The sequence below is a fragment of the Panthera leo genome, chromosome C1, assembly GCF_018350215.1.
Source record: "Panthera leo isolate Ple1 chromosome C1, P.leo_Ple1_pat1.1, whole genome shotgun sequence".
In the NCBI taxonomy this organism is placed as follows: domain Eukaryota; kingdom Metazoa; phylum Chordata; class Mammalia; order Carnivora; family Felidae; genus Panthera; species Panthera leo.
Genome location: NC_056686.1, coordinates 80269134 through 80296430, shown reverse-complemented (window position 1 = coordinate 80296430; position 27297 = coordinate 80269134). Strand labels below are relative to the sequence as shown.

The window sequence follows — 27297 nt, the reverse complement described above, 5'->3', positions numbered from 1 at the left end:
GTTTCCTCAGCTGCTTCCAGGAAGGGTTAGGAGAACAACGTTTGATTAGCCTGACAATGATCTTTAATATTGATGCAGAGCAAGCATGGCTTAACCAGACCAAAAAAAAAATTTAAGTGTTAATTTTACATACGTATTTACTTTTTCATGATGGAAGATCAGGGCAAGGAAATGAAACGCCAACCCAGTGTGTCCCCAACAAGCTCTGAGTTCCTTCGCCTACTCTGCACTCAGAGTGGGAGGATTGGCCGTCAACATGTATAGAGTGCCCAGCTTTGTGGAGCCTTGGTCTGTACTATCCTGCTAACACGTACTGAAACTACAGTTGACCATCCCTGAGTTATGGAGGGGACACTGGAGCCCAATGTCTGCATGTCTCTGCTCCCTGTTTACCTGCCACCCCTGTTGCTGAACCCAAACCTGACAAATCAGGAAGGTCGCCAGAAGGTTGGGAGTCTAGTTTCCCATGCAAGGATAAAATAGCCATCTCCTGTTTTGAAATGAACAAGATGAGGCTTATTCATCACGTTATCAGGCTTGCTGACCGTGTTGCAGCCGCCAACTTTCACGGCCATTTGGCCACAGGCTGAGAGATACACTACTGGGGCTCCGCAGGCCCAAAACAGGGATGCTCAAGAATCCTTCAGTTGTCTACTGTCTGTGGAAATCCGGAAAATACCACTGCTGGTAATCAGGCTCCTTCCATCATTTTCTTGCACCGGCGTCACTTGTAGGGGAGCAGGCAGGGCAAAAAAAACATGACTGGAAGGTAAAGACAAAATGGATGGTTGGGTTACTCTTCTGAGGTGTCCTCTGATGGATAAGATGAATCGCGCCAGGTCAGCACTATGCCTGTGACAGAGTGAAGGAAGAGCCTTGTGAACACTCTCAAGAGTTTGAAAAATGCCATAATTACACTCCTTGACTTTTGGGTGGATCATAATAACTGCCACTTATTGAATTTTTAAAATGGGCCAAGCACTACATCAGATGCTTTTACACGTATTAGCTTATTTAATCTCCACAGTAACACTATTAAGTAGATGCCGTTTTCCTCATGTTCTGGTTTGTTTCTGGTTAATGACTCTTCCCCACCCCTCACATTCTCTCCCTACCTACTACAAGCTCCCAAGAAGAAGAATGCATTAAAGCTTATTATCTGCCTCCCCACGGCACCATCAGGCCAGTGTCATCTGGCCCTGTGTGTCTTTGTTTCCAGTATTTACCACGAGAAGCCAAACCCCGAAGATAGAGTTTCACCTGGACATAACAGCTCTGTGAGATTATGATCTGTCTCAAGCTCCTGCCCCTCCCTAACCCCCCAAACCCTTTCATTAGCCCTCAGTAACTTACAGTCAGTCCACAAAATCTGCCTCTTCTTTCCTGCCTCTTGCTCTGGTGTCTCTTTTCCTGAGAAGACCACACCACTTCATCACATATTTGCTTACAAGTCACCTCCTCCCAGCTCTTACTTGACCTCCGTATCTCCTCTTTCCTTAGCCTGCTCTGTGTTGTATGTTCACACATGCATCTGTTATTTTCTGTCTACCCACTGCAACGTACACTTTGTGAAGTCAGGGACTTTTGTTCATCAGTACATTCCTAATACCCAGAATAGTACCTGGCATGTTATCTTTGCTCAATAAATACTTCTTGAATGAAGTAATCCATAAGTGAGGAAACTGAGCCATGGAATGGATAAGCAGTTTGTCCCTGGTCACACTGCTGTGAAACAGCCAACCCATGTCTGTGTGATCGTAAATCCCTGGCCCATAAGCACCATGTTGTCCAGCCTCTTGATGGATTGTGTGAATGCAACATAAACAAGAATATTCTGACTGAACTGGAGTAATCAGTGTCAATATAGGGAACTTAACTGGAGAAGATCCTACAGGATGAAAACTTACTGTTGTTTTTTTATTGCAATGTGCGATATTGTGATTTAGAAGAAAAGCATGTTTATGGCCATTCAGGTGACCCAAAATATATTTCTCGTATATATCTGGTCTTAATCCACAGTTCCTGACTCAAAGCTCCTCTAAAACTGTTAGAATTTCCTAAGTAATGAGAGCAGTAAAGGTTTTATTTGGAGAGCCCTTAAGATGGGGGCTGGTTGCCAGCGTAGCCAACCGTGTGATTAGAGGGTTAGCACTTTAAGTGCCAACCCCCCTCCCAACCTTCAGGGAGGGGAGAGAGGCTGGAGGTACATTCAGTCACCAGTGGCCAATGATTTAGTCAATCATGACTGTGTAAGGAAGCCTCCACAAAAACCCGAGAAGACAGGGTTCGGAGAGCTTCTAGGTTAGTGAACACAAGGTGATTTGGGGAGAATGGCAAGTTCCAAGAGGGCATGGAAGCTCCACGTGCCCATAACTTGCCCTGTGTATCTCCTCATCTGGCTGTTGATTCATATCCCTTAACATCCTTTGTAATAAATCAGTAATCTAGCGAGTAAATGTCTTTTTCTGGGTTCTGTGAGCTATTCTAGCAAATTAATTGAACTCAAGCAAGGGATTGTGGGAACCTCTGATTTAGAGCCATTTAGGCAGAAGTACCAGTAACAGCATGGGCTTGCGGTATCCTGAGTTCGAGCAGGTAGCTGGAGCCTCCAGTTTGTAGCCTGTCAGCCAGAAGCACAGGTACCATCCTGGGTGTGTGACTGGTATCTGAAGTGAAGGGTGGACTTATAGGACTGAGCCCTTTACCTTTGGAATCTGATTCTGTCTCTGTGTAGGTAGTGTCAGAATTGAGTCAAATTGTAAGACACCCGGCTGGTATCTAGATCACTGTTGGTGTGGGGAAGCCTACACACACACACACACACACACACACACACACACACACGTTGGAATTTGGTCCAGGAACCTCATTTACATTAGGAACAGTTTTTTTGAGTTGTCACCAAGCAAAGTACAAGTAATTGATAATTTGAGGAGCCAGCAATAAAATCAGTATCCTTACAACATGAGCACATTAGACTAGATAAAAAGCAATTTATTAAATTTACCTTTTTTTAAAATTTTTTTTTAATGTTTATTTACTTTTGAGACAGAGAGAGATAGAGCATGAATGGGGGAGGGTCAGAGAGAGGGAGACACAGAATCCGAAACAGGCTCCAGGCTCTGAGCTGTCAGCACAGAGCCCGACGCGGGGCTCGAACTCACAGACCGCAAGATCATGACCTGAGCCGAAGTCGGCCGCTCAACCGACTGAGCCACCCAGGCGCCCCTAAATTTACCTTTTTAAAAGAAGATGAAAGCAAGATCATGACCTGAGTCGAAGTCAGACGCTTAGCCGACTAAGCCACCCAGGTGCCCCAGGAATGATTTTTTAATGGCAAAGAAGGAGAAATTAAAGATAGTGTAAAGGATGTCAATTTTTAATTGAAATACTGTTCATACATTTGTTGTATCAGTTTTAGGCATACATCGTAGTCATTCCATATGTCTATAAATTAAGTTGTACTTAACCACAAGTGTAGCTATCATGTGAAAGCACACAACAGTATTACTAAAGGATTGACTCTAGTCCATTGGCTGTACCTTGTATCCCTAGGACTTACTCATTCCGTAGCTGGAAGCCGGTATCTCTCTCTCAAAGGTGTCAATTCTTTATCTAACCTAAGTATTTTGGTGGTAAACACAATTACCTCTTGTTCAGCATGTGTAAATTGGCGGTCTGTTTTTCTATGAACACTGCTTAAAGCATCATTACAAATGATGTCATTACATTAATAAGTTCAGTTTCATTCTTCACTCACAAAAAAAAAAGAAGAAAATGAAAGCTATACCTGTGTCAAGAGAAGCTAGAAAGTATCCAGGTAGACTATTGCACGTTCATGCTGCAAAGCAGCGAATGCCTATGTAGCACATGGAATGGAAGCAGTGATGGAATTGGAAAAGTAGACCTCAGAATGCTACATACACAATGATGACAACTCTGAAAATTCTGTGTGTTAGCAGTGGAATTGTAAGAGACCTTAAGTTCATAAATAGCTGTTGATTCTAGTGTTTAGGATTCATTTGGTTATTTCACATTATTTTTGATATTTAGATGTTTCTGTTTAACTGTTAATACTCAGATGATCAAATATCCATAAAAAAGAAGAAATGCAATGTACCACATTGTGAGCCAAGGAATACGTCATCCCATCTGCTACTCATCCTTTTCCTTTCTGCCGTCCACTTCCACTGGTCGTGGACACTCAGCACTGCCTTTCCTCCGGCTTCACCCGAGCTTTCTGGTCCCCTGACTAACCTCTACATGTTACAGACCACCTGCTCTCCAACTGCATTTTCTTCCTCCCTCCCTTGATTATTCACAGATGCTTCTCCCTCCAGTTTTCAGAGCTGTTTCCTCACTGCTCTTGCCCTCCTCCTCTGTGGCTGAGGTCTTTCACCTCCCCTTCCCATTCTGGAGTAATTGCTCACCTGGCCCTTCCTGTGGCATTGCCCTCATCCATGTCTCACTGTGTCTGCTCCCTGTGCTTCGGTGCTCTTAGCCCTGCCAGCGCAAATGTTGTTTCTGCCCTGACGTGATCCATTCCTCGTCTGACTCTGCATTTGCTATTCTGTGTCTTTGTTCTTCCCATACCAGTACAGATTCTTGGTAAATACACTCTGGCTGGGGCACCTGGGTGGCTAAGTCGGTTAAGCATCTGAAACTTGGTTTCGGCTCAGGTCATGATTTCACAGTTCAGGGGTTCGAGCCGCACATCAGGCTCTGCACTGATGGTGCAGAGCCTGCTTGGGATTTTCTGTCTCCTCTCTTTCTGCCTCTCTCTCTGTCAAAATAAATAAACTTAAAAAAAATTTTTTTTTGAATCCACTCTGGTTACTTGAAATAGGAAAAGAATTTAGTGAAAGGCTATTGAAAGCTAAAATTATGTGATTTATAAGAAATATATTATTTGGTCATTTGAATGAATGAATGAAATGAATACATTTCTCATATGTATTTAGTCTTGGTCCAAGATTTCCAGCTCAAGGCTCCTAAAACCCTTGGAATTTCCTGTGATAGGGCAATGAATGAGTCTTGTGTTACAGTAACGAAGGTGACTTTCGGGTCCTAGTTGCCAGGAGGACCAACCCTGTGATTAGAAGGTTGGAACTTTCAAGTTCCCCCCAAACCCCATCTCGGGGGAGGGAAGAAGGTCTGGAGGTTGAATCAGCCAATGGCCAGTGACTTAGTCATTACTATATAGTAAAGTCCCCATAAACACCCAAAAGGACTGGGTTCAGAGAACTTCTGGGTTGGTGGACACTTGGAGATTAGGGACAGTGGTGTGCTATACCTCCCCCTTCCTCTGACTATTCACGTCCTTTAATAAATTGGTAAACATAAATGTTTCCCTGAGTTCTGTGAGCTGCTCTAGGAAATTAAAAGAACCTACCGAGGAAGTCATTCTAACTTCCAGGCTATAGCCTGTCAATCAGAAATACAGGTTTAATAGCCTGAGGCTTGTGACTGATGTCTGAAGTAGGGAGTGAGGAGCATTCTCATAGGACTGGTCCTTAAACTTGTGGATGCTGGTACTATCCCCAGATAACGTCAAAATTGAGTTAAATTCTCAGTCATGCTGCTGATATCTGAGAATTGCTTGGTACTGTGTGTAGGGACACCATCCACACTCCTCCCCCCTCCACACACACACACACACACACACACACACACACACACACACACTTTGGAATTGGGTCTGGGAACCTTAAAAGAAGAGCTCTCAGAATTACTGAGAAAGCCAGTGAGGTTGGACTAGAAAACATGGAGGGACAAGATGGGAGCAGAACAGTTAGGGCCATGGCCAAAATTCCATGGCCACAGACCTGGTTTGGGAAGACACTTCTGCCACTGCTACTGGAGAGCGAACACTGTACCTGCCACTGCGAGTACTGGACAGGAGTCTCTTCAATGGCACCTTTGTCACAGAAACCGTTTCTTCTCCAGAGTTGCTTTTCTACACCCCTGGCTCTTGGTCAGATCTAGGCAGAAACATCTGGCCAAGTCACTGGCCTGTCCACGAGCTGCTGAGGGGACCTAGAAAGGAGTCTCACTTAGGCCATGAGAGCTGGGCTCTGCTTGCTGCCACAGTTCATACGGTAAGAAATTGCTCAAACAGATTCTAGGCAGGAACAAAACCCAAAACACCACATGGCCCATTCCCAATTCATGACAGTTGTTTTAATAAACTTTCTGCAACTTCCTTAAGTCCTTGAAGCTGTTTCTTCTAACCTCTCCCTCAGCAAGAACTCTGGAACGTAGTTCAATCCAAAATTAAAACATTAGGGGTCACAGATATCTATACAAAGACATCAAACAGCATGATTTAGAACAGAAAGAAAAGGAGTCAATCTAAATTTCTAACAGAGAAGAGTTAATTGAATTATGAGCTAGCCATAGAATTAAATATAGGCAGTCATTAAAAATCATGGAATTTTAAAAACTTTTTATAACACACAAAACTATAGCTAACCAGAATTCTACAATATTTATATATAAGCTCTCACAATTATGTATGTGCATATGTGATCCTGTTTTCTAGTAAAATATAAATGTTTATATAAAGACATTCACTGAAAGAGAATACACCAAAATTTAACAGATTGATGAGATTGGAAAGGTTACTTTTTTTCTTTATGCTTTTTGTGGTTTACACAATGAGCTGAAAATTATTAGCATTTAAAAGAAAATCCACTGGGAGCAAACTTCCAGTGGCATCATTCTTATCCTTTGTCGTGTTCTCAAAAAATACAATTTTTCCCAAACCAACCTCAAAAATACTCAGAATTCTAACTCTTTTCTCCTGGTGTTGAAAGAATTCACTCTTTTCTGTAGAGTAAGTTCCTCCCTCACCACCAGTTCCACTGATCTTTATGTTCACATATAGATCATTCATTCCATCCTATAAACCTTTTCCCCAGCCTGCTTCACTCACCCAGCTCCTCCTGGAGCTCTCTTCCCCTTTGGGCTCACTCTTCTCCTGCCCTGTATTTTAGCCCAAAGATTCACTGGAATAGCTATCCCTGAGGTGTCCATTACTCTTCTCTTGGCCAAATCTGATGATCTCTATCTTTGTAGCTTTCTTGGCTATAAGAAATATTGATTCGTTATCTTTGACACACTTTGGGTCATAGGCTAAGTCAGGTGACCTTGTGGGTTTCTTATTTTTCTAAAATAAGAAGATGCGCTCTTAAGCACTTTATCTGACTTTGCTTCCTGTTAAGCCTTATATCTATGACGTTTTTCTCCCTGTGTCTCCGGACTATTCCTCCACCTCAGTGTTTGCTCCCTCCCGCATCTTCCCCATTTACCTGTCTACAAAGTGAAACCAGTATCCTAATAAACAGGACTGTTGATTTTGAAACCTGTGACCTCCACAGAGACTACCTGCTTAAGCCAGCTCAGCTTTGACAGTGGCCTCTAGTTCTCCAGCTTTATCCATGACCCTGGAAGCTCTGCAGAACCTTCCCTGCAGCTCTGTCCCTGCCGTTCACGAGCTGTCTCCAGCCTCCACCTCCACCAGCAAGAAGCTGTTTGAAAGCCTAGCTTTCAGGCAGGTACCTCAGAGTCAGACTCTGCTTTTCTGCCCATTCCCTGCACTTGCAGCCCTAGTTGGGCTCCCCATCTGGCTTTTAATCTCTCCTTCACGTGCCCCCTGTTGGATCGCTCTCAGCTTCATGGTTTCTTACCTTCAAAACAATCCAGACCCCAAAGGTCTTGGCCCACATTGTGTGTATGGAGTTCCCACTAGGCCAGAAGTTGAGTTCAGACTCCCCAAATTAACTATATTTCTTCATACATGCCAGTGTTATGTTTCAGCCAACAGGACTTGGGCCTGTGGTGACCCACATCTACAGAGCAACAATCCTTTTGTAACCATTGATCCTTGATCCAGCTCATCTACCCTCATGACTTTATATTAGCCCTGACCTCTTTCTGTTTTCTTGACCTATAACTTGTATTATCCTTAGTACATCTCTTGGATTTTCTGCTCTCAGAGAAAGTTTATTTATTGGCTCGTTAATTCATCTAGCAGGCACATATTGAACACTTAACAGTTGGCACTACAACTAGTCAGAGGCTAGTCAGGGAGTTAGACAAAATCAAGGGCTACGTCAATTAGTACACTTTTTATTACTAGTGACAGAAGTCCCGATTCATGCTGTCTTAAGTAAAAATGGAATGTATTCCCTCACATACCTGGCAAGTCTAGAGATAGATCTGGTTTCCTTCAGGCACAGCTGGATTCATGGATCATAAATGCTACCTTTGGGACCTGGCCTGTCTTCATCTCTCAGTTCTGTTCTCTTCTGCTTTGTGATGGCTTCATTCTCAGGGTAGCAAGAGAAGTGTTAACAGTGCCAGGCCTACATCCTCCAAGGTTTTCGTATAGCAGAAAAGTCACTGCTCTCTCAGCAGCCCCAACAAATGTCCCGCTCCATCTTGTGGTTTTCTCACTGGATTAGGTGCTCTTCCCTGAACAAGTGACTTCTGTCAGGGGAATTTGATGCCAGGACTGGTCAGACTGGAGTCATATGTCCTCTCCTTATAGTTGGTTATGGAGTCTACCCAAGCACTTAAGTTGAGAGAGAGAGAGAGAAATACAGTACAATGGTTCCCTGAAGAAAAGGCAAGTGGATGTGGGATGATTTTCTAAAAACCTGTCAGTTACAGATGAATGGATAAAGAAGGTGTGGTTTATATATACAATGGAATACTACTTGGCAATGAGAAAGAATGAAATCTGGCCATTTGCAGCACCGTGATGGAACTGGAGGGTATTATGCTAAGTGAAATAAGTCAAGCAGAGAAAGACAGATACCATATGTTTTCACTCATATGTACATCCTGAGAAACTTAACAGAAGACAATGGGGGAGGGGAAGAGAGGAAAAAAAGTTACAGAGAGAGAAGGAGGCAAACCTTAAGAGACTCTTAAATACTGAGAACAAACTGAGGGTTGATGGGAGATGGGGGAGAGGGGAAAGTGGGTGATGGGCATTGAGGAGGGCACCTGTTGGGATGAGCACTGAGTGTTGTATGGAAACCAACTTGACAATAAATTATATTTAATATAAAAAAAGCTGTCAGTTACAGCTTTTATGTTTATGCTAAGTGTGTATGATAGAGTTACAAATGGAGTTGAGTGTAGCAAATGGAGCATTCCACTCTATATACAATGGGCAAAAGATTCCCCACCCCTCCTTTACCCCTTCACTCCTTTGAGCAAAATTTAGTGAGTGCCTTTTGTTGTTCCAGGTGTAGAACATAGATGGTCCTAGAAGTTGCCCATAAGGAGCTTACAAAGTAGAAAGGAGGAAAGACAATAAAAGCAATGCCCCCATATTTCTTGAGAATGTCCATTTTAAGAAATAGAAATATGAAGAGTATTTCTGTGTTTTTTTAAAAAGACAAGATCAACCATTGTATCGTTTAACATCTTTTTTACTTAAAATTCTGTTTTGTTCAATGCTTGGAATAAGTCTTTCTGATATGCTTCATTAAACAGTGGAAACTCCACAGTCCACAATTTTTTAATTGTCTTGCCTAGGCTTCTGTAAAATGCAGGATCAAAACCTGTGCTTAATTAAAAGTAGCTTTCCTTCGCCAAAGTTTTCCTCAAGATGAATTTGCCATTTTTAAAAATTTTTTTTAATGTTTATTTATTTCTGAGACAGAGAGACAGAGCATGAGTGGGGGAGGGGCAGAGAGAGAGGGAGACACAGAATCCAAAGTAGGTTCCAGGCTCCGAGCTGTCAGCACAGAGCCTGATGCGGGGCTCGAACTCACAGACTGCAAGTTCATGACCTGAGCTGAAGTCGGACGCTTAACCAACTGAGCCACCCAGGTGCCCCATGCCATTTTTTTTTAAATACTTGATTTATGGTTTTGTGGTTTTATCGTATCGAGGACTTTGATAGTAAGGTGCCTCAAAATAGAAATAGAGGACAGAGATAAACAAATGAATACCTTTAATTTCCACTTTTAGCTTAACAATCTCTATTTCTGATCTGTAGCAGGTTGTTAATGCATCTCCCACCAATGGCCAGTCATTTCCCTGCCTGTATACAGACATTTCCATCAGAACATTCACAGTTTGTATGTTCAGGTAGTGAAATGAACACACATGGATATGTACATTTGTTTCAAAGGCAACGAACATGAAAATATTTTTGTGACATTGAAGACCCAACAAGCAATCTTTACATTATTTTTTAGCTGTAGGTTTTATTTTGTTCAGTTCCATGTAAAAAAGATTGAGAAATGCAACACAAATAAGCCAAGGATCAGGGAATACATTAATGCAGTGGTTCTCAACTAGAGACATTTGGCAATGCCTGGAGACATTCTTAATTGTCTTGCCTACTGGAATCTTGTGGGTAGAGGCCAGGGGTGCTGTTAAACATCCTACAATGTGCAGGACAGGCCACCACAATGAAAAATTATCCTGTCCAAAATGTCAGTAATGCCACTGTTGAGAAACCTTGCATCAATAGGATTTTTAGAATTCTGAACTCTGAAAGGATTCAGAACAATCTTGTAATTTAGGCATAAGACAAAACTAGAGGCGAATTAGAGTCATAGAATTAGAAGAATCCTGGAGCTGACAGGGAAAGTCATTGAGTCCACTCTCCCTGTACATATGGTAACCGAGTCCCAGGTAAAAAGTGACTGAAGCAATAGACGTCCTCCACTCCTAAACATGCGATCAGGCAACTTACCAAATCTCTCTGTGCCTCAGTTTCCTATTCTGCAAAAAGGGACAATAAAACTTGCCTCAAATGATTGCTGTGAGGAGTAATTAAAATAATGTGTGTGGACTGTTTAGTACAGTACCTGGCCACAGTGAGTTGTTGATAAAGAGTGGCAGTGAGAGCCTAGGTGGTGATTCTCGTTACTGTCCCAACAGTAAAGAGACAGTAATTGAACCCTGTTCAGTTCAACACTGTTGAACAGGATTGTACCCTGTTCCCGACTCTCAGTCCCATGTTCTTTCCATTACAGTGTCTTCAGGGTCTGTGAAGAAAAAGTTATAAGGGCAACTCAATAGGGATCAAAGAAGATTGGTCTGGAGAGCAGCTTAGTAGCTGGTAATTTAAGAAAAACTAAACAAAAACTCTTCATAAAGACAGGGGGTAGGTAGGTAGCCACTTTAAGGAAGGCATAAAAAAGATTGGTTCCCACCTGAAACAGGCTACCTTCTCTCTTCCCAAAGTCCTGTGGATGGTGTGTCAGGTGGGCTTGTCTCCAGGAAGGGCGGAGCCTAGATCAGATAACTTATCAAACCCTGAGAGCCCTGACCGAGTCTTACAGCCCTGGCAGAATGTCCGTCCAGTCCATCGTCTATCAGGACAGTCTCTGAAATGCCGAGATGGTCAGACAGTATATCTGGAGCCCCTTTCAACTCTAAGATTCTCTGATGTCTGATAAGTTTTGTGGACTATGTGCTGGAAAGATCATGTGACATTGTAGATAATGCCCAGCAGGCACGTGTAGACAGCCACAAATCTCCTGTTTTTTGATTTGTGGAGTAAAAAAAAAAAATGCTTTATTAGGCTTTGCTAAGTAAATACGGGCACATGATTACAATGTTGTGCAAAACAATTTTTCTCAGAAAATAATAATAAATTATCTTACCGACAATTCCATGAAATAGGCTTCCTCTCATTTTCTTAAAAGTCTTCTAAAAAGTCTTTGCAGTTGCTCTAGGAGTTGGATTTCTGTTTCTCTTGTTACTTTTGCCAAATAACAATTGTTATTTCTAAATTGTTTTTAACCGGTGGCTTTTTATAAAAATTAGCAAAATTCAAAAGCATCAAAATCCCTGGACCACAAACACAGATTAAATTCTCGTGAGGGGAAAAAAAACCTCATTCATTTAGTAGCCTTCTCTCAAATATCCCATTTGTTGGCCTGGACTCCTAAAATGATTATACATACCCCACAAAAATACCCTACATAGTCATTTAAAGACATTTTCTTCTACATCTTACATGTCAATGCTCCAACCGTTATAAAGATTATTTTAGAAAATCAACAAGAACAAGTTGGTACGTGAGAAAATAGTGACTCATAGCTGACTTTATCTGTCTTCTGTGTATTTGTGTGACCCGCAAGCAATTGGAGAAGAGCAACACAACACAGTGGATCCTGGCTGAGCATCAGGCACTGTGCTAGACACCCTCTGGTAGCAGAGAAGTTAAGTTGTTTGCCTGGAGCCACTGGCCCAGAGAAGTTAAGTTGTTTGCCTCGAGCCACACAGCTGGTAAGCAGGAGAGCCAGCACGGAGCCCTGTCTACTCCTATGTGCATGGGGTTTGCTGCACACTAGATCTTGATAAGGAATAATTCAAGGCTTAGGATAATAAAAAGTCTCCTCTAAGATGTGACTGTTTTTAACTTTAAATGCCTCATTTAGATTAGTATTCTGTATGTTAATTTGACCTTCAACTTTTTTTTTTTTTTAAGGTGTTGTGTAATGGACCAGGAACGTGTGTTCCTGTCTGCGTATCTGCCCTTCTCCTTGGGATACTAGGAATAAAGAAAGTGATCATTGTCTATGTTGAAAGCATCTGCCGAGTAGAACATTTATCCCTGTCCGGAAAGATTCTGTTTCACCTCTCCGATTACTTCATTGTTCAGTGGCCGGCTCTTAAGGAGAAGTATCCCAAGTCTGTGTACCTCGGGCGAATTGTCTGACAAATGACAACTTTCTTCTCTAGAATTTTGCAGTCAAACATATTTATCACAATTGGGGGAGAGAAAAACTACATGTTTATTATAAAGGTTTCTGAAGGTCCTGAGAATTATTGGTGGTGAGGAGTAAAAAATGTGTAACTCAGTAAAGAAACTGAGGGTGCTCTTATAAAACAAACGTTTATAAATCATTAAGTATTTATGCTTCTGTGCACCAAATTTCTTTTCTTTTCTGTCACTACCTGCAAGTTATCTGTTGACTTGACTTAGTAATATTTTTCCTACAACTAAATATAGAATTAGTATGATTAGTAACATTTCCTGTTCTGCAGCTCTTTGTTTTGTTTTGTTTTGTTTACAATATTCTGCATTGTAGCAGAGAAAGATATTTCTTAGTTTTTGTTCAGCTACAACAGGCTTTATTTCCTGTATGGAAGCAGTAAAGTCCCTAGTGAATCCTTTCAGTATAAAGGAAGCAGTTATATTAAATGGGCTTCATGACAATTTGCATTCCACAGGCTTCCAGAACCGTGAGCATACACCAGTATCTTTTTTTATTCTTTGGTTTTGCTTTGTGAGTAGTTGCCCTGAATCCAGAATATCTTTTGAAATGTCTTGTTTAATTGTTAAAATAAATTAAAAGGTGACTACTGTCATAGTAATAAAAACATGATTCTGTGTTTCCGGAATCCAAACTCAAAACATTTTTTTCCTTTACATTTTGTATTTGTTTATGTTAAGTTTATTTATCTATTTAGAATGTGTGTGCAAGCACATGACTAGGGTAGGGGCGGGGTGGGGGTAGAGAATGAGAGAATCCAAAGCAAGCTCTATGCCGTCATCCCAGAGCCCAGTAAGGGTTTTGAACTCACGAACTGTGAGATCATGACCGTAGCCAAAATCAAGAGTCGGACACTAAACTGAACCACCCAACCCCTGAAACTCAAAACCATTTTTACAGATGTTCAAGTGGAGGGGTGCCTGGGTGGCTCAGTTGGTTAAGCGTCTGACTTAGGCTCAGGTCATGATCTCATGGTCTGTGAGTTCGAGCCCCATGTTGGGCTCTTTGCTGACAGCTCAGAGCTTGGAGCCTGCTTTGGATTCTGTGTCTCCCTCTCTCTCGGCCCCTCCCCCACTTGTGCTCTGTCTCTATCAAAAATAAATAAATGTAAAAAAAAAAAAATTTTTTTTTAAATGTTCAATTGGGACCCCTGGGTGGCTCACTTAGTTAAGTGTCTGACTCTTGATCTCAGCTCAGGTCTTAATTTCAGGGTTGTGAGTTCAAGCCCCACATTGGGCTACATGCTGGGCATAGAGCCTACTTTAAAAAAAAAAAAATGCTTTAGTAAATTCACATTGTCATGGCTGTAACTGTCCCTAGCATTTTGGGATGTTTAGGCTTGGCAGAGTATATTTAAAAAAAATTTTTTTTATTTAACGTTTATTTATTATTGAGAGACACAGAACATGAGCAGGGGAGGGGTCGAGAGATGGAGAGACACAGAATCTGAAGCAGGCTCCAGGCTCTGAGCTGTTGCAGAGCCCGACATGGGGCTCAAACTCACAAACCGCAAATCCATGACCTGAGCTGAAGTCGGACGCTTAACCGACTAAGCCACCCAGGCACCCCTTGGCAGAGTGTAGTTTTACTAAGCATTTAGGTAAGTTCTCGCTGGCCAGGTATTCTTCTAAGGACTTGTCAAATATTAACTCATTTAATCCTAATAACAACTCAATGAGGTAGGGACTATTACTATCCCCCTTTTACAGGTGACTTGTCTAAAATCACATGACCTTGGGGCGCCTGGGTGGCGCAGTCGGTTAAGCGTCTGACTTCAGCCAGGTCACGATCTCGCGGTCTGTGAGTTCGAGCCCCGCGTCAGGCTCTGGGCTGATGGCTCGGAGCCTGGAGCCTGTTTCCGATTCTGTGTCTCCCTCTCTCTCTGCCCCTCCCCCGTTCATGCTCTGTCTCTCTCTGTCCCAAAAATAAATAAAAAACGTTGAAAAAAAAAAAAATTTTAAATCACATGACCAGAGGGGCGCCTGGGTGGCTCTGTCGGTTGGGTGTCCGACTTCGGCTCAGGTCATGATCTCGCGGTCCGTGAGTTCGAGCCCCGCGTCGGGCTCTGTGCTGACAGCTCAGAGCCTGGAGCCTGCTTCGGATTCTGTGTCTCCCTCTCTCTGACCCTCCCCCGTTCATGCTCTGTCTCTCTCTGTCTCAAAAATGAATCAACATTAAAAAAAATAAAATAAAATAAAGTAAAATCACATGACCAGATTCAAGCCTAGGGCAGCCTAGCTTGAGAGCAAAGCCAGTTTCATGGGCATGTGGCCTGTGCAGCCACATAGGGACCCACACTCAGGAGGGCCCTGCACTTGGGTTAGTACTCTGCTGTCACTCTCAAATTTCTTAATACATATGGGACAAAGGACCCACGTTTTATTTTGCACTGGACACCACCAATTATTTAGTTGGTCCTGCTTGAGAATCTGTGACAACACGCAGTGCAGAGCCTGGCCTGGTGGCTCCTCAGCGAACAGACATTCCATTCCCCCTTCTCCAAGCTCTCGCCTTTAACAAGGCAACAGACAGTGAGAAGAGCTCTTGTAGTGTTTGAGTTTTTATTTTTCCCTTCTAAATCTGCTTAATGAAGAGATCACTGTCAGTGAAAATAACTAGAGACTGACTGTCAGAGTACCTGAGATGCCGTGAAATTAAAATGCTGAGGCTGATTCAGCCTTTATTGTTCTCTCGGAACATCTCTGGCTAAAGTAGGAGCGTCTGTCGTCAGGACATTTTCCTAGGTGTTTGGCTGAGAAAACTCTCAGAATAAGGATGGTATTTTGCCACAGGTCAGCCTAGTGATAGTTCATTGTGTGCCTTGACTTTAATCATCAAATCTCAGGTGCTGTCCCTGCTTCCATTGATGGAAAGGCCTAGAATGTCAGATGAAATAAGCCTCTACTTTTCTAGACAGAAAGTGATCTTTTTAGGGATAATAGCATGTATATTTCTTCACCTTTCAATTTTTTTTCTGCACTTTGTTTAAGTGGCACTAGGTAAATAAGTGAAATTGGACCGTGTTCAGGTCAGTTAATGCCTGTCAGTGTGCCAGTGCAGCTTCCCCCGGGTCCCCACAGGTAATCCTGCCACAGAGAATCCCGTCAGGCCATGGAGAGTTGTAGAAAAGATGCCATAAGTTTTTCCAGCAATGTATGTCCCAGATGTTTTGCAGAGCCTTAACCTAGACCGTGGTTAGCCTGGAATGTCAGAGAAAGAATCTCGTGTGTGTGTGTTATCACTAAAAATTTAGGAAAATCTTCCTGGGTTCTGACTACTGTGCACACATTCAGAGTGAGGTTGGCTCAGCTCCAGATTATTTGGTAAACGAATACATGGTCTGGTGTGTGTTGTGTTGGTGTTATGGCTAACTCAGGTCCTCAAGGTCACATTTGCAAAGGGGGCTGGTTTGAGATGATAGTGGGGGCACAGCTTCCTTGCTGTGTCTTTCTGTGACATTAAAAAACAGTGCTGTAGTCTCGACTCAAACTGAGGATCAGGAACTAGCTTGTCTTTTCTGATTTCTCTTGAAACACTCTGGAATGTACCTCTTACTGGAAGAGACTGTTCATGAAAAATTAATTGCATCAGTCTTTAAATGAGAGACAAGGAAACCACACATCCTGCCCACACCTACTTCCCTGGAAGATTTTTATCTACAGTTCAGTTGTCCTAAAGGGTCTCAGCAGTTTGCCAGGGCAGAAAGTCTGACTGTTTCAAATAGGACATCCAAAAGTCATCACAGGAAGCTTTAGCCAGGAACTTAGAGTGCTGTGAAACCGTGTCAACAAGAGGAATGTTGTGCCATTTTAGACTGAAGAGCAAGACTGCTAAGAAGGAGATGACCCTCGCTTTCCCTCATAAAAGCAACTTAAAACATGGTGTTTATTTGGCCTTCCAAAGATAGATTCAAACTGAGAAATGTACTACCCCCTTACTGTGCAGTTCCTTAGATTGAATCAGTGCTTTATTTCTTCTGAAAAGCCCCATCTCACCAAAAGGAGTTTGACAGCAATGTATTAAGCCTCTTTTATCCACAATAAGAACATCTTTGTGAGTGTTAAAGAATATTGTCCTCGTCCATACAGTTCCTTATTTGGGGCCACGTGGAGTTTCTTCCCCGTGATTTTCAGCTCTGTCCAGCAGTGAGCAGACACCCAGATTTTCTTGTCTGCCCTGAACTTTCTTCTGTTCAGCCTGTCACTCTAGCACTCTAAAGACAAATTATCTACACTTACATTCTTGCTCCCAACTCACTTTATTTTTTTTAACGTTTATTTATTTTGAGAGAGAGCGTGTGTGTGTGCATGTGGGAGTATGAGCGGGGGAGGGGCAGAGAGAGGGAGAGAGAGAATCCCAAGCAGATTCTGCACTGTGTGCAGAGCCCGAGGTGGGGCTCAATCTCATGAGATGATCTGAGCCAGAACCAGCTGAGCCACCCAGGTGCCCCTTGCTGCCAGCTCACTTTCAACGTGGATTAGATATAGCTCTCCCTTTTCCCTCCAGAGTGGTTAACAGATCCTAGCCTCCACCCTATCTCTCAAGCAACAAACTTTGGAATCATTTTTGTTTTCTACTCTCTTTCCTTAATCTATATGTAACTGGTTGCCCTCCCCACCTCCCGCCGCTTTCTATTAATGTCCCCAGAATTTTCCCTTGTCTTTCTGTCCTCTTGGCTCCTTGTCATCTGAATTCACCTATTTAATCTGCCTTTGGACTAGTTCACATCCACCCTTTCCTCTTCAGTCCCATGGTCACAACCTAAGCTAACTCTTCAACATAAATTCCTCATTTTATTAGCACATTTGTTGAGGAACTGAGGCATAGAGAGATTAAATACCTTATCCAAGATTTTATAACTAGAAAGTTGCAGAGCTGGGATTTGAACCAAGGCACTCTAGCTCCAGCCAAACTTACCTTAACAGCTAGGTTAGGTTTAAAAAAAAAAAAAAATTGCTAGGAGTGCCTGGGTGGCTCAGTCAGTTAAGCCATCTGACTCTTGATTTCACCTCAGGTCATGATTTCACAGAAGGTTTGTGAGTTTGAGTCCTGCATCACGCTCTGCACTGAGAGTGTGGAGCCCACCTGGGTTTCTCTCTCTCTCTCTCTCTCTCTCTCTCTCTCTCTCTGCCCCTCCCCCACTCACACCCACATGCCCTCTCAAAATAAATAAACTTAAAAATAATAATAAAAAGGCTAGAAAGGAAAGGAATAGGGTGCTGTGATGGAGGAGAAGGTATTGGGTGCTCTAGCAAGGGATATCGGGGAAGGCCTCTCTAAGAAGCACATTTTAGCTGAGATCTGAAGGATAAGCCTTGAATACTTGTCCTCCTTCCACTTCCCCTCCCAATTTACTCCCCACAAATTTTTCCCCACCTCCCACAGCCTTGTTTTAGCAACTTGTTCTCTAAACACCTCTGTGACATAGCCACCCATGCCGAAGATTAGCCCTGAGCTACATACCATCATATTGCAATACCTTGCACTTAGAAACGTGCTCCACTCTTGGTCACACCTGCCACAGTTTTGGACAAAATGTAGGCACTGACCAAACATAAATTCTCATACCTACAGACTTGGTCTAGACCTACTTAGTACAGCTCTTCTAGACCAGTATTCTCAAACTTTTTGGTCTCAGGACATCATTACACCCTTGAAAACTATTAAAGACCCCAACAAACTTTTGTTTATGGGGGATATATTTGTCACCATTTACTGCATTAGAAATTAAGACAGGGAAACTTTTTAAACACAAGAATACACAAGGACACATTCTGTTAGCCACCAGAGCAATGATATCCTCACACATCATGTAGCATCTAGAAAACTAAAATCAGGAGAGAATGAGCAGGAAAAAGGAAAATGACATCTTTGTATTATTATGAAAATAGTTTTGACCTCACAGGCCCCTGAAAAGGTCTTGAGGACCCCCTGGGGGTCTCTGGGCTACATTTTAAGAACGGTTGCTCTACACAATGGCACATCAATAACTTCTATCTCCTCTACCAGCCTTTAGTCAATGATCCATCTCTGTTACTAGTTTTTTTTTTTTAAGTATTTTTTTTAATGTTTATTATTTTGAGAGAGAGACAGAATGCAAGTGGGGGAGGGAGGGACAGAGAGAGAGGGAGACAGAATCTAAAGCAGGCTCCAGGCTCTGGCGCAGAGCCTGATGCGGGGCTCAAACCCATGAACCACGAGATCATGACCTGAGCCGAAGTCGGACATTTAACCAGCTGAGCTACCCAGGCACCCCAGTGTACTAGTTTTCTATTGCTGTGTAACAAATTGCCTTGTATTTAGCGGCTTAAAACAACACCCATTATCCCACTGTTCTGCAGGTTAGAAATCCAGGCAGGGCATAACTGCTTCTCTGCTCAGGGTCTCACGAGGCTTTAGTCAAGGAGACAGGCAGGCAGAGTTCTGATCTGGAGCTCTGGACCTTCTTCCAAGCTCGTTCAGGTTGCTGCTAGCAGAGTTCATTTCCTAGCAGTTGTAGGACTCATGGTGACCTGTTCTGTAAAGACCAGAGAGAGAGTCTGTATTGCTGCTGGTCTCTTTTGAGGACTCACATGACTGGGTCAGGCACACATAGGATAATCTCCCGTGTAATTAACTCTAAATTAACTGCTGAGGGACCACAATTACATCTGTAGAGACCTTTTGCCATGTGAATGAAACATAATCAGGGAAGTGATATCTCATGATATTATTCATAGACCCCGCCCATACTTGGGGATTATAAGGGTGTAGATGCCATGGTCTGGAATTTTGGAGGCCATATGAGAATTCTGCCAACCACAGCCTGCCAGAGGTTTTTTGTTTTGTTTTGTTTTGTTTCGTTTTGGGAGGAAAAAATGTTTTTCAAACCTGTCACTTAAACTACTTAATTCCTACCTTAGTATCCATGTTTTCTCTCTTTTTTTTTTAACACAGGAAATGCATGTCTTCCAAACTGCATCACTTTTCTAGCAGTTTATTTTGTGCCTTGGTTTGTTTTGCCATAAAATAGGCATAATGATGGTCCCTGCTTACAGACTTGTGTGCACCAAACTAAGGTGGTACGTGTGCTGCCTTTACCACAGAGCCTGGCACACAAGAAGCCCTCAATAACTCCACGTAACCAAGGTGACTTCCATGGTACGTAAGTGGCCTGAAGGAAGGGTGTCCTTAAACAAAGTGTAACCACCATTTCCCACTCTCTAGGATGGCTATTAAAAACGTTTTAAGCAGAAAATAACAAGGATCGCCAAGGACATGGAGAAATTGAAACCCTCGTATGTTGCTGGTGGGGATATAGGATGGTTCAGCAGCTGTGGAAAACAGTTTAGGCATTCCTTAAAAACTTAAACATAGGGGCACCTGGGTGGCTCAGTCAGTTGGGCGTCCGACTTCGGCTCAGGTCACGATCTCACAGTCCATTGAGTTCGAGCCCTGCGTCGGGCTCTGTGCTCACAGCTCAGAGCCTGGGGCCTGCTTCAGATTCTGTGTCTCCCTCTCTCTCTCTCTGCCCTCCCCTGCTCATGCTCTGTCTCTCTCTGTCTCAAAAATTAATAAAAACATTTTTAAAAAAGTTAAAAAAAGTTAAACATAAAGTTGCTGTATGACCCAGCAGTTCTACACCCAGGTATATACCGCCAGGGAATTGAAAATATACATTCACACAAAAACTTGTACACAGATGTTCATATTGGCATTACGTAATAGGAAAAAAGCAGAAACAACCCAAAGGTCCCCTGAGCAATGACAGATTAACAAAATGTGGTATGTCCATACAAGGGAATATTACTTGGTCACAAAAAGGAGTGAAATACTAATACATAACCTGCTACAACATGGATAAATGAACCATGAAAACATGCTCAGTGAAAGAAGCAGCCACAAAAGGCCACATATCCTACCACTCCCTTTACATGAAATGTCCAAAGTAGACAAATCCACAGACGGAAAGCAAATTCATTGTTGTCAGGGGCTGTGGAAGAGAGTAGTGGAGGTAACTCCTAATGGATATGGGATTTCTTTTTAGGGTCATGAAAATGTTCCAGAAGTAGATAGTGGTTATGGTTGTACACCTATGTGACTATACCAAAAAGTACTGAATCATATGCACACTTTAAATGGGTGAATTTTATGATATGTGAATTATTTCTCAAAAAACATTATTTTTCAATCAATAGTCAAGGAATCTATCCATATATATAGATATTTGTGGGTGTGTATGCAGATAAAAAAAGACCAAACAGAAAAGTAAGCACAGCAGCCAGGAAGCTGCTACAGGGAGTGTTTTTGTTTATTGTGATTCCAGCTCTGCCCACGGCCAGAGACTAAACAAAGACTGAAGGTGCTGGAGACAAAGCATGGCTTTGGGGAAAAGCTGAGTAAGGACTGGATGAAATAACATAGTGAGGGGGCCCAGAGGAAGAAGATGGTCTCAGCATGAAATAACTCCTTCCCCAACCTCCTCACTAAAGACGCCCCATTATACAGCCTCACAACCAGCCAAGAGCCAAGATGACTGAGTAATTGTGTTGTCAAAGTCAGCCATCCACGTGTTTTTCTGCAGTATGACCTTGACTTCCCCATCAAGAGGTAGAGTCCAGTGGTGCTCCCTTTGAATCTAAACTGGCCTGAGTGATTTGTTCAGCCACTAGAATGCAGCAAGAGTAGGAAGTGATGTTCTGACTTGGTCTTGAAATGCTTGCCCTCTGGATGCTCCACCTTGGGATGTCCTCTCGGTATCCAGCCATCATGCTCCGAGAAGCCCAAGGCACACGCAGAGACCACGTGGGAGTGTTCCGGTTCCCAGTCACCTCCAAGTACAGACTTGGAGTCATCTTGATCCAAAGTACTAGACGTGTGAGGAGAGAAGCCTCCAGATGATTCCAGCCCACGATTTTCGTCACTCCATGACTCTCTAGTCCTCCCAGCTGAGGCTTAAACACTGGAAGAGAGAAGAGGCCCCTCTGTGCCCTGTGAATTTCTGACCCACAGAGTCCATGTACGAGATGAACTGGTTGCTGTTTTCTGCCACTAAATTTTGAAGGATTTGTTACAAAGCAAGAGGTAATTGGAACAATAACCTCTCAGAAGGAGCCAGTCCTTCCAAAGTTTGGTTACTTTGGCTTAATATTAGGAGAGGAAACGATTTCTTGCCCCCAAGGCAAAGGGAAGAAAATGTATTTCTACACCATGGATAGGAAAAGGCTTTTTTTCAAAACCCTTGCTCCTTGGCCTGCATGTAGCAGTGAAACAGAAACCAATGAATTCTTTTAAATCTTTTAACCATATGCAGATGAATAAGCAAATGGTTGGACTTGGTTCCTAATCTCTTTTCCTTCCCTGAATACCTTTTTTTTCCACTCTAATAAACTTTAGCATTTAAACAGAAGTCATGTGTCACATATATGACGATTAACAGCAAGAATGTAGAAAACGAGATAGTTGCTGAGCACAAAAACTTAATTAATAGCCAAGCCATTCAACCGAAAATAAGAACAGTGTTTCTGGCAGGGAAATGTGAAATCTTTTTTCTAACTTGGTATTCTTCCCCCCACCCCCACCCCCCACCCCTGAGTCTTTTTAGGGTAATGATTTAAAATTCAGTGGCTACACAGATAACTTTTTTTTAAGTTTTCAGTTGAACCCTAGTGATTGAAGCGCAATAATCTTTCGAAGGCATTGACTAGGGCCACCCTCCCCGCCCAGGGAGACCCAGGGATTTGCAAAAGCCCAGAATATGCAAACTGAGACTTGTGCAGGAACCAAATGGAAGGAAAGCTGAACAGCAGCAGGGGGGATGAAGGAGTCTGGAACTGAGACTGTCTTCTCTCTGAAAAAAAGGGAAAAGCAGTTTCATTCTTCAAATAAAAGGGAAAGAAAACAAGACTTTTATGGTAATACCATATACAGAGTTGGTAGAAATTCGGCAAGGAATAAAAAGTATCCAAATGGTCCCTTATTCAGTTCCCACCAGGCAACCCAATGAAAAGAGGCTCCATTTTCAAGCTGATAAGCCTGAATTCTCTGGATGTGTAACCGTGCAAGGCCTCTAGAAAGGCCCAAGCTTTGGTCCGTTGACTCCCCTGCAGAACAGGCTGAATCTGAAGTGGCCAGATGAAGAGAGAGCTTATAACGTTCGCCAAAAATCTTAGAGAAAACAAATTACTGGATTTATGGATGAAATGATAGAAGCTCTGAGATTTGATTCAGAACTCATCTCCAGGATAGGGAAAGAAGGAGAGTTTATGGATGAAACAGGATTAGCTGTACATAATTACTGCAGAAATTGGGGACAGTGGATGCATGGAACATCATACACCAAACTCATCATGTTATTCCCTCTACTTTCCTATGTGTTTAAACATTTCCATAATGAAAAGTTTTAAAAATATAAATCACGAGGGGGCACCTGGATGACTCAGTCAGTTAAGTGGGTGACTCTTGATCTCAGCTCAGGTCTTGATCTCAGGGCCATGAGCTCAAGCCCCGTGTTGGGCTCCTTGCCGGGCTTGAAACCTACAAAATAAAATAAAAATAAAAATAAATAAAATAAAAAATAAAATAAAATATCATGTGAGAAATCTACAGATGCTAAAAAGTCAAAGAAGGTATTTTTAGAGATAAAATGAAACAAACCAGGTTTTACAATGAGAACAAGAAAGGAAATTTCAAAATTACTTTTAGTTCATATTTAACTCACAAAAAAGAAATTCAGTCAGTCTACAGATCTGATACCTGAACCAGCATAGGTTTTTCTGACTTAAAGTATTCACTCCTGGGCCTTTCAATACACTGCTTTCAAGTACAAAATGTCACCTTCTTTATCCGTGTGCTTCTCATCATTCAGTAAATATTTGTCATGTTCCAACATCAACATGGGGAGTTACTCACAGGAGGCCTCGGAGCGCTGACCCGCACTGAAGGTGCCCCTTTCTGCAAGGCGGACACACTCCCTCCCCCTTTTCAGAAAATCACGATAGGATAGCGCAAGTCACCTCTGTGGACCTTGACTATTAAAGGTGATTCTGACCCCACGTATTCATGTTGCTGAAGAGAACGCCTTGCGGAGCAGAGGAAAGGCAACTGCGTGGTAAGAGCCCTGGGTTCAGGTCCTGTATGTGCCTCATAGTGGTGAATTTTAATATTTCTGTGCTTCCTCACCACATAACATGAAGGACTTGAAGTCTCATCCGAGAACACAACTGCTACCATGATTATTGTGGCCATTAAATCTACCGAGCGCTAGCAACGTGCCAGGTGCCACACAAAGCACAGTACGTGTATCGACCCATTTAACCCTCAGATCCAGGCAATAGAGGCCCCACACTTGCCACTTCCCTCCTTGCGGAGCCAGAATGGTGTGACCACCTGGGCCCATACTCCCTTTCTAGACCAAACCCTGGCTGCCTCGGACCCCTGAATCACCTGCTTCAGTGGCCCAGGCCTCCTTGTAGGGCTTGCATGGGCCTCTTCCCCAGGTATGCTTTCCCAAGTCTGGCTTCCTGGAAAGGGTGGGGGAGGAGGCAGGGTGGAAAGATATGGACCTGCAGGTGGGAGTGTGGACACTGCAGAAAGGTCCTCACAGTGTGAGACAGGGACCAGGTAGAAAGAAAAGGGAGATGGGCTGTGGGCCTGAGGTGTTTTATTTATACTCTTGGCTGGGGTCCTATAAGTGTTAGAGGTGGGCCTAATGAGCTACTTCTTATTATTATTATTATTATTATTATTATTATTATTATTATATCTATTTTCCAGAGACTAAAATGGAGATGCAGAAGCTTGAGCCATTTGCCCAAGGTCGCACAGCTGGTCAGTGGCAGAGCGGGGCTCAGGTTACCACCTTGGGATTCAGGCTCTTCCCTTTCATGCTGTCACCCAACAAAAGCACAGGATCGGCCATCCCAGGGGCTCTCAGGAGACACAGAGCCGGTCCTGAAAAGCTGTCCACCACCCGTCGAGCAGCTTTTCTCCTGCATGCTGTGTTCTCCGTGCCAGCTGAGAATGCAGCAGACGGCCCTGGTGGCAAAGCCTCATCCAAACACAATTACCATGGGAAAGTCGATTCAACAGCAAAGTATTTGATACAAGAGTATGACAGTTAATCCTAGGATTTCACTTTTTGTTCCGAACTTCTGACCCACAGCTGCGGGTCCCGCCACGGAATATCAAGAAGGTAACTTAACTAGATTTTGACCCTGTCGGACAAGTGTTTGACCAATCCAATAAGTAGGTCTTTGTTGACTTCCTTTAAACTCTAAAACCAGGAAATCACTTCAAATATGTTAAGACCCCCACCTTCCCTCCAAGGACATCCTGAGGCACAGAAATAAAATCTAAACAAACATACTTTCAATTACTATTCGTAATGAAACATCCAGCAAATTCGAGGTCGTTTGAAAAAGCACATTTCTGAACAAAACTATAAAAATAATCTTAGAGTATTTTTAGAAGGCATAATTTGATGTACTTAATACCAAGTACTCGATCTGGGTATGTTTGGATACTAACCACAAATACCTGAAGTTAGTGATAAGAATAGTAGCTAGCAGTATTGAGTACTTACAGTGTGCCAGGTATAATTCTTCATCTTTTACATGTACTCTCTCGCTCGACCCTCACAACAACCACATGAAGAGACAGGTTAGTGAGCTTAGAACTAAGTCTATACACAAAGGCGTTTATCAGGGTATCATGTATAATAGAAAAAAAAATTGGACACAATCTAAATTGAAAAATGTTCTATACGTTGTATGTCCAGACAATGGACTAGTGTGCAGGCATTAAAAATCATATTGCTGAAGAATAATTAATGGCATAGAAAATGCTTAAGATGTTATATCGAGTAAATTTTTCAAAATGATGCAAAAAGTGTATATTATGAACACGGTTTGAAACTCTAAATATATGCAGAGTTGTTAAAGGGCTAAAGATATATCTCTGAGTTGAGGAATTATGTATCAAGTTTCTCCCATAATTATTTAAATTCTATTTTGATTATATATAACATAATGAAAGAAAATAAGATTTTCAAAAATGACTGTCTTCTTGGGAAGCATCAGTTCAGGAAGTAGAAAAAAGGAAAACATAGTATGTCCAAAGAAATACCATACTGGCAAGTGTAACAATTACGAATAGAAGTAACTACTTAATAAACATGTGTCTGATACTTAGTGTCTTAACATGCAGCTTTCACAACATCTCACTTGATCCTGCAAAGGCACTGAGAGGTAGGACTCTTAGCCCCCATTTTTCAGATGATGAAAATAAAACTTTGAGGGGTTGTGGCTTTTCCAAGGCTCCACAGACGGTACGTGGTCAAGCCAGGGCTAGAGTCTTGGGACATTCAATCACAATGAGGCATCTGTGAACACAGGCCCAGTGTGTGGGCAGCCAGAAATGTGTTGTCCCGACCACAGTCTGACTTATTCAACATGAAATTGAATAAGTATGGCAGCCGACTAAGCCTCATGCCAATTTATGGGAAGGTCAGTGAAATTGGATCTAGAGATCTGAGTTCTAGTCTAGTCTGCCATTAATTAGGTCTGTGGGCAAATCCTTTGACCTCTCTGTTCACCTAGATCCAACAGAAATGTAATCGAGCTTCTTAGGCCCAGTGCCTGTCCTGGAGGTCAGTTGCCTGCGTTGTCACATGCCCAAATCCCCTAATACGATTCCAGAAGCTTTGACTGACAATGTTAATTTCTCCTGAGGATGGGGGGGGGGGGGGGTGTTGCATCACATATCACCAGCAAAACACCCTTAAGGTTTCCTTTAAATACTTCCTTCCCCCCACCACCCCCCACCCCCACCGCCAATTCCCTCTTCCATGACCAGCTGCCAAAATTCTCTTTTTCTATTTCTTTCTCCGTTTAAAACAAAAACAAAACAAAAATCTTTTCTCCCCTTCTTTTTCCGAGTCACACTCTTTATGATTTCTCCCTATTCCAAGTCTATTTGCACTTAACATATTTATTTCATGCCTGCCGTTTCTCAGGACTGTTCTTGGTGCTGGAGGATACAGCAATGGACTTTACAGTCCATCCTTTCTTGCAAAGAGTAATCCAACCTGGTCTCAGCTTCAGTGTGCATCCAGCCAAAGGCAGGCTGTGGGGGAATAGGGAGTCCTTGAATTACTAATCATTTTTTTTAGTATTACATATAAAATAAGAGGCGAGTACTTATTGTTCTTAAAGGAACTCCTGGCTCTACTTTTTTTTTTTTTTTTAATAATTCTGTGACTCCAGTGAAGTAAATGCATAATGCTGTGGGGGGGGGGGGGGTGGAATCCCTCTACCCTTCTAGGTTTTTAGCTGAGACGCCCCCTGTAAAGAGAGATTAACAAGAATAAAATAAATTTAATTTAGTACATACGGGGGCCCCAAAAAAGGGAGGGTACCCTTCACATGGGGAATTTATTACCTGCTTCCAGGGGGACAGAGGGGGTCAGAGGATCCTTCTCATGCTGGCTGTTGCCCAAGTAACTTAAATTCAAAATAATCAGTATGCCAGAGTGGCACCCCCTGGGGCAGCCTGTCCTGAGCCC

General features: G+C 42.6%; 1 protein-coding gene across 2 annotated transcripts in view; it reads left to right on the top strand.

The window, feature by feature from the left end:
- ALG14 (ALG14 UDP-N-acetylglucosaminyltransferase subunit) overlaps positions 1 to 13396 on the top strand; it is a 102817-nt gene extending 89421 nt beyond the window's left edge. Inside the window, exon 4 of one of the 2 annotated variants that reach the window (XM_042952955.1) lies at positions 12467 to 13396. In XM_042952955.1, coding sequence (XP_042808889.1) covers positions 12467 to 12697 — 231 coding nt within the window. In that variant the 3' untranslated portion in view covers positions 12698 to 13396. The remainder of the gene's footprint in view (positions 1 to 12466) is intronic. The other variant, XM_042952956.1, reaches the window with a different exon arrangement.
- Positions 13397 to 27297: the final 13901 nt, after the last annotated feature.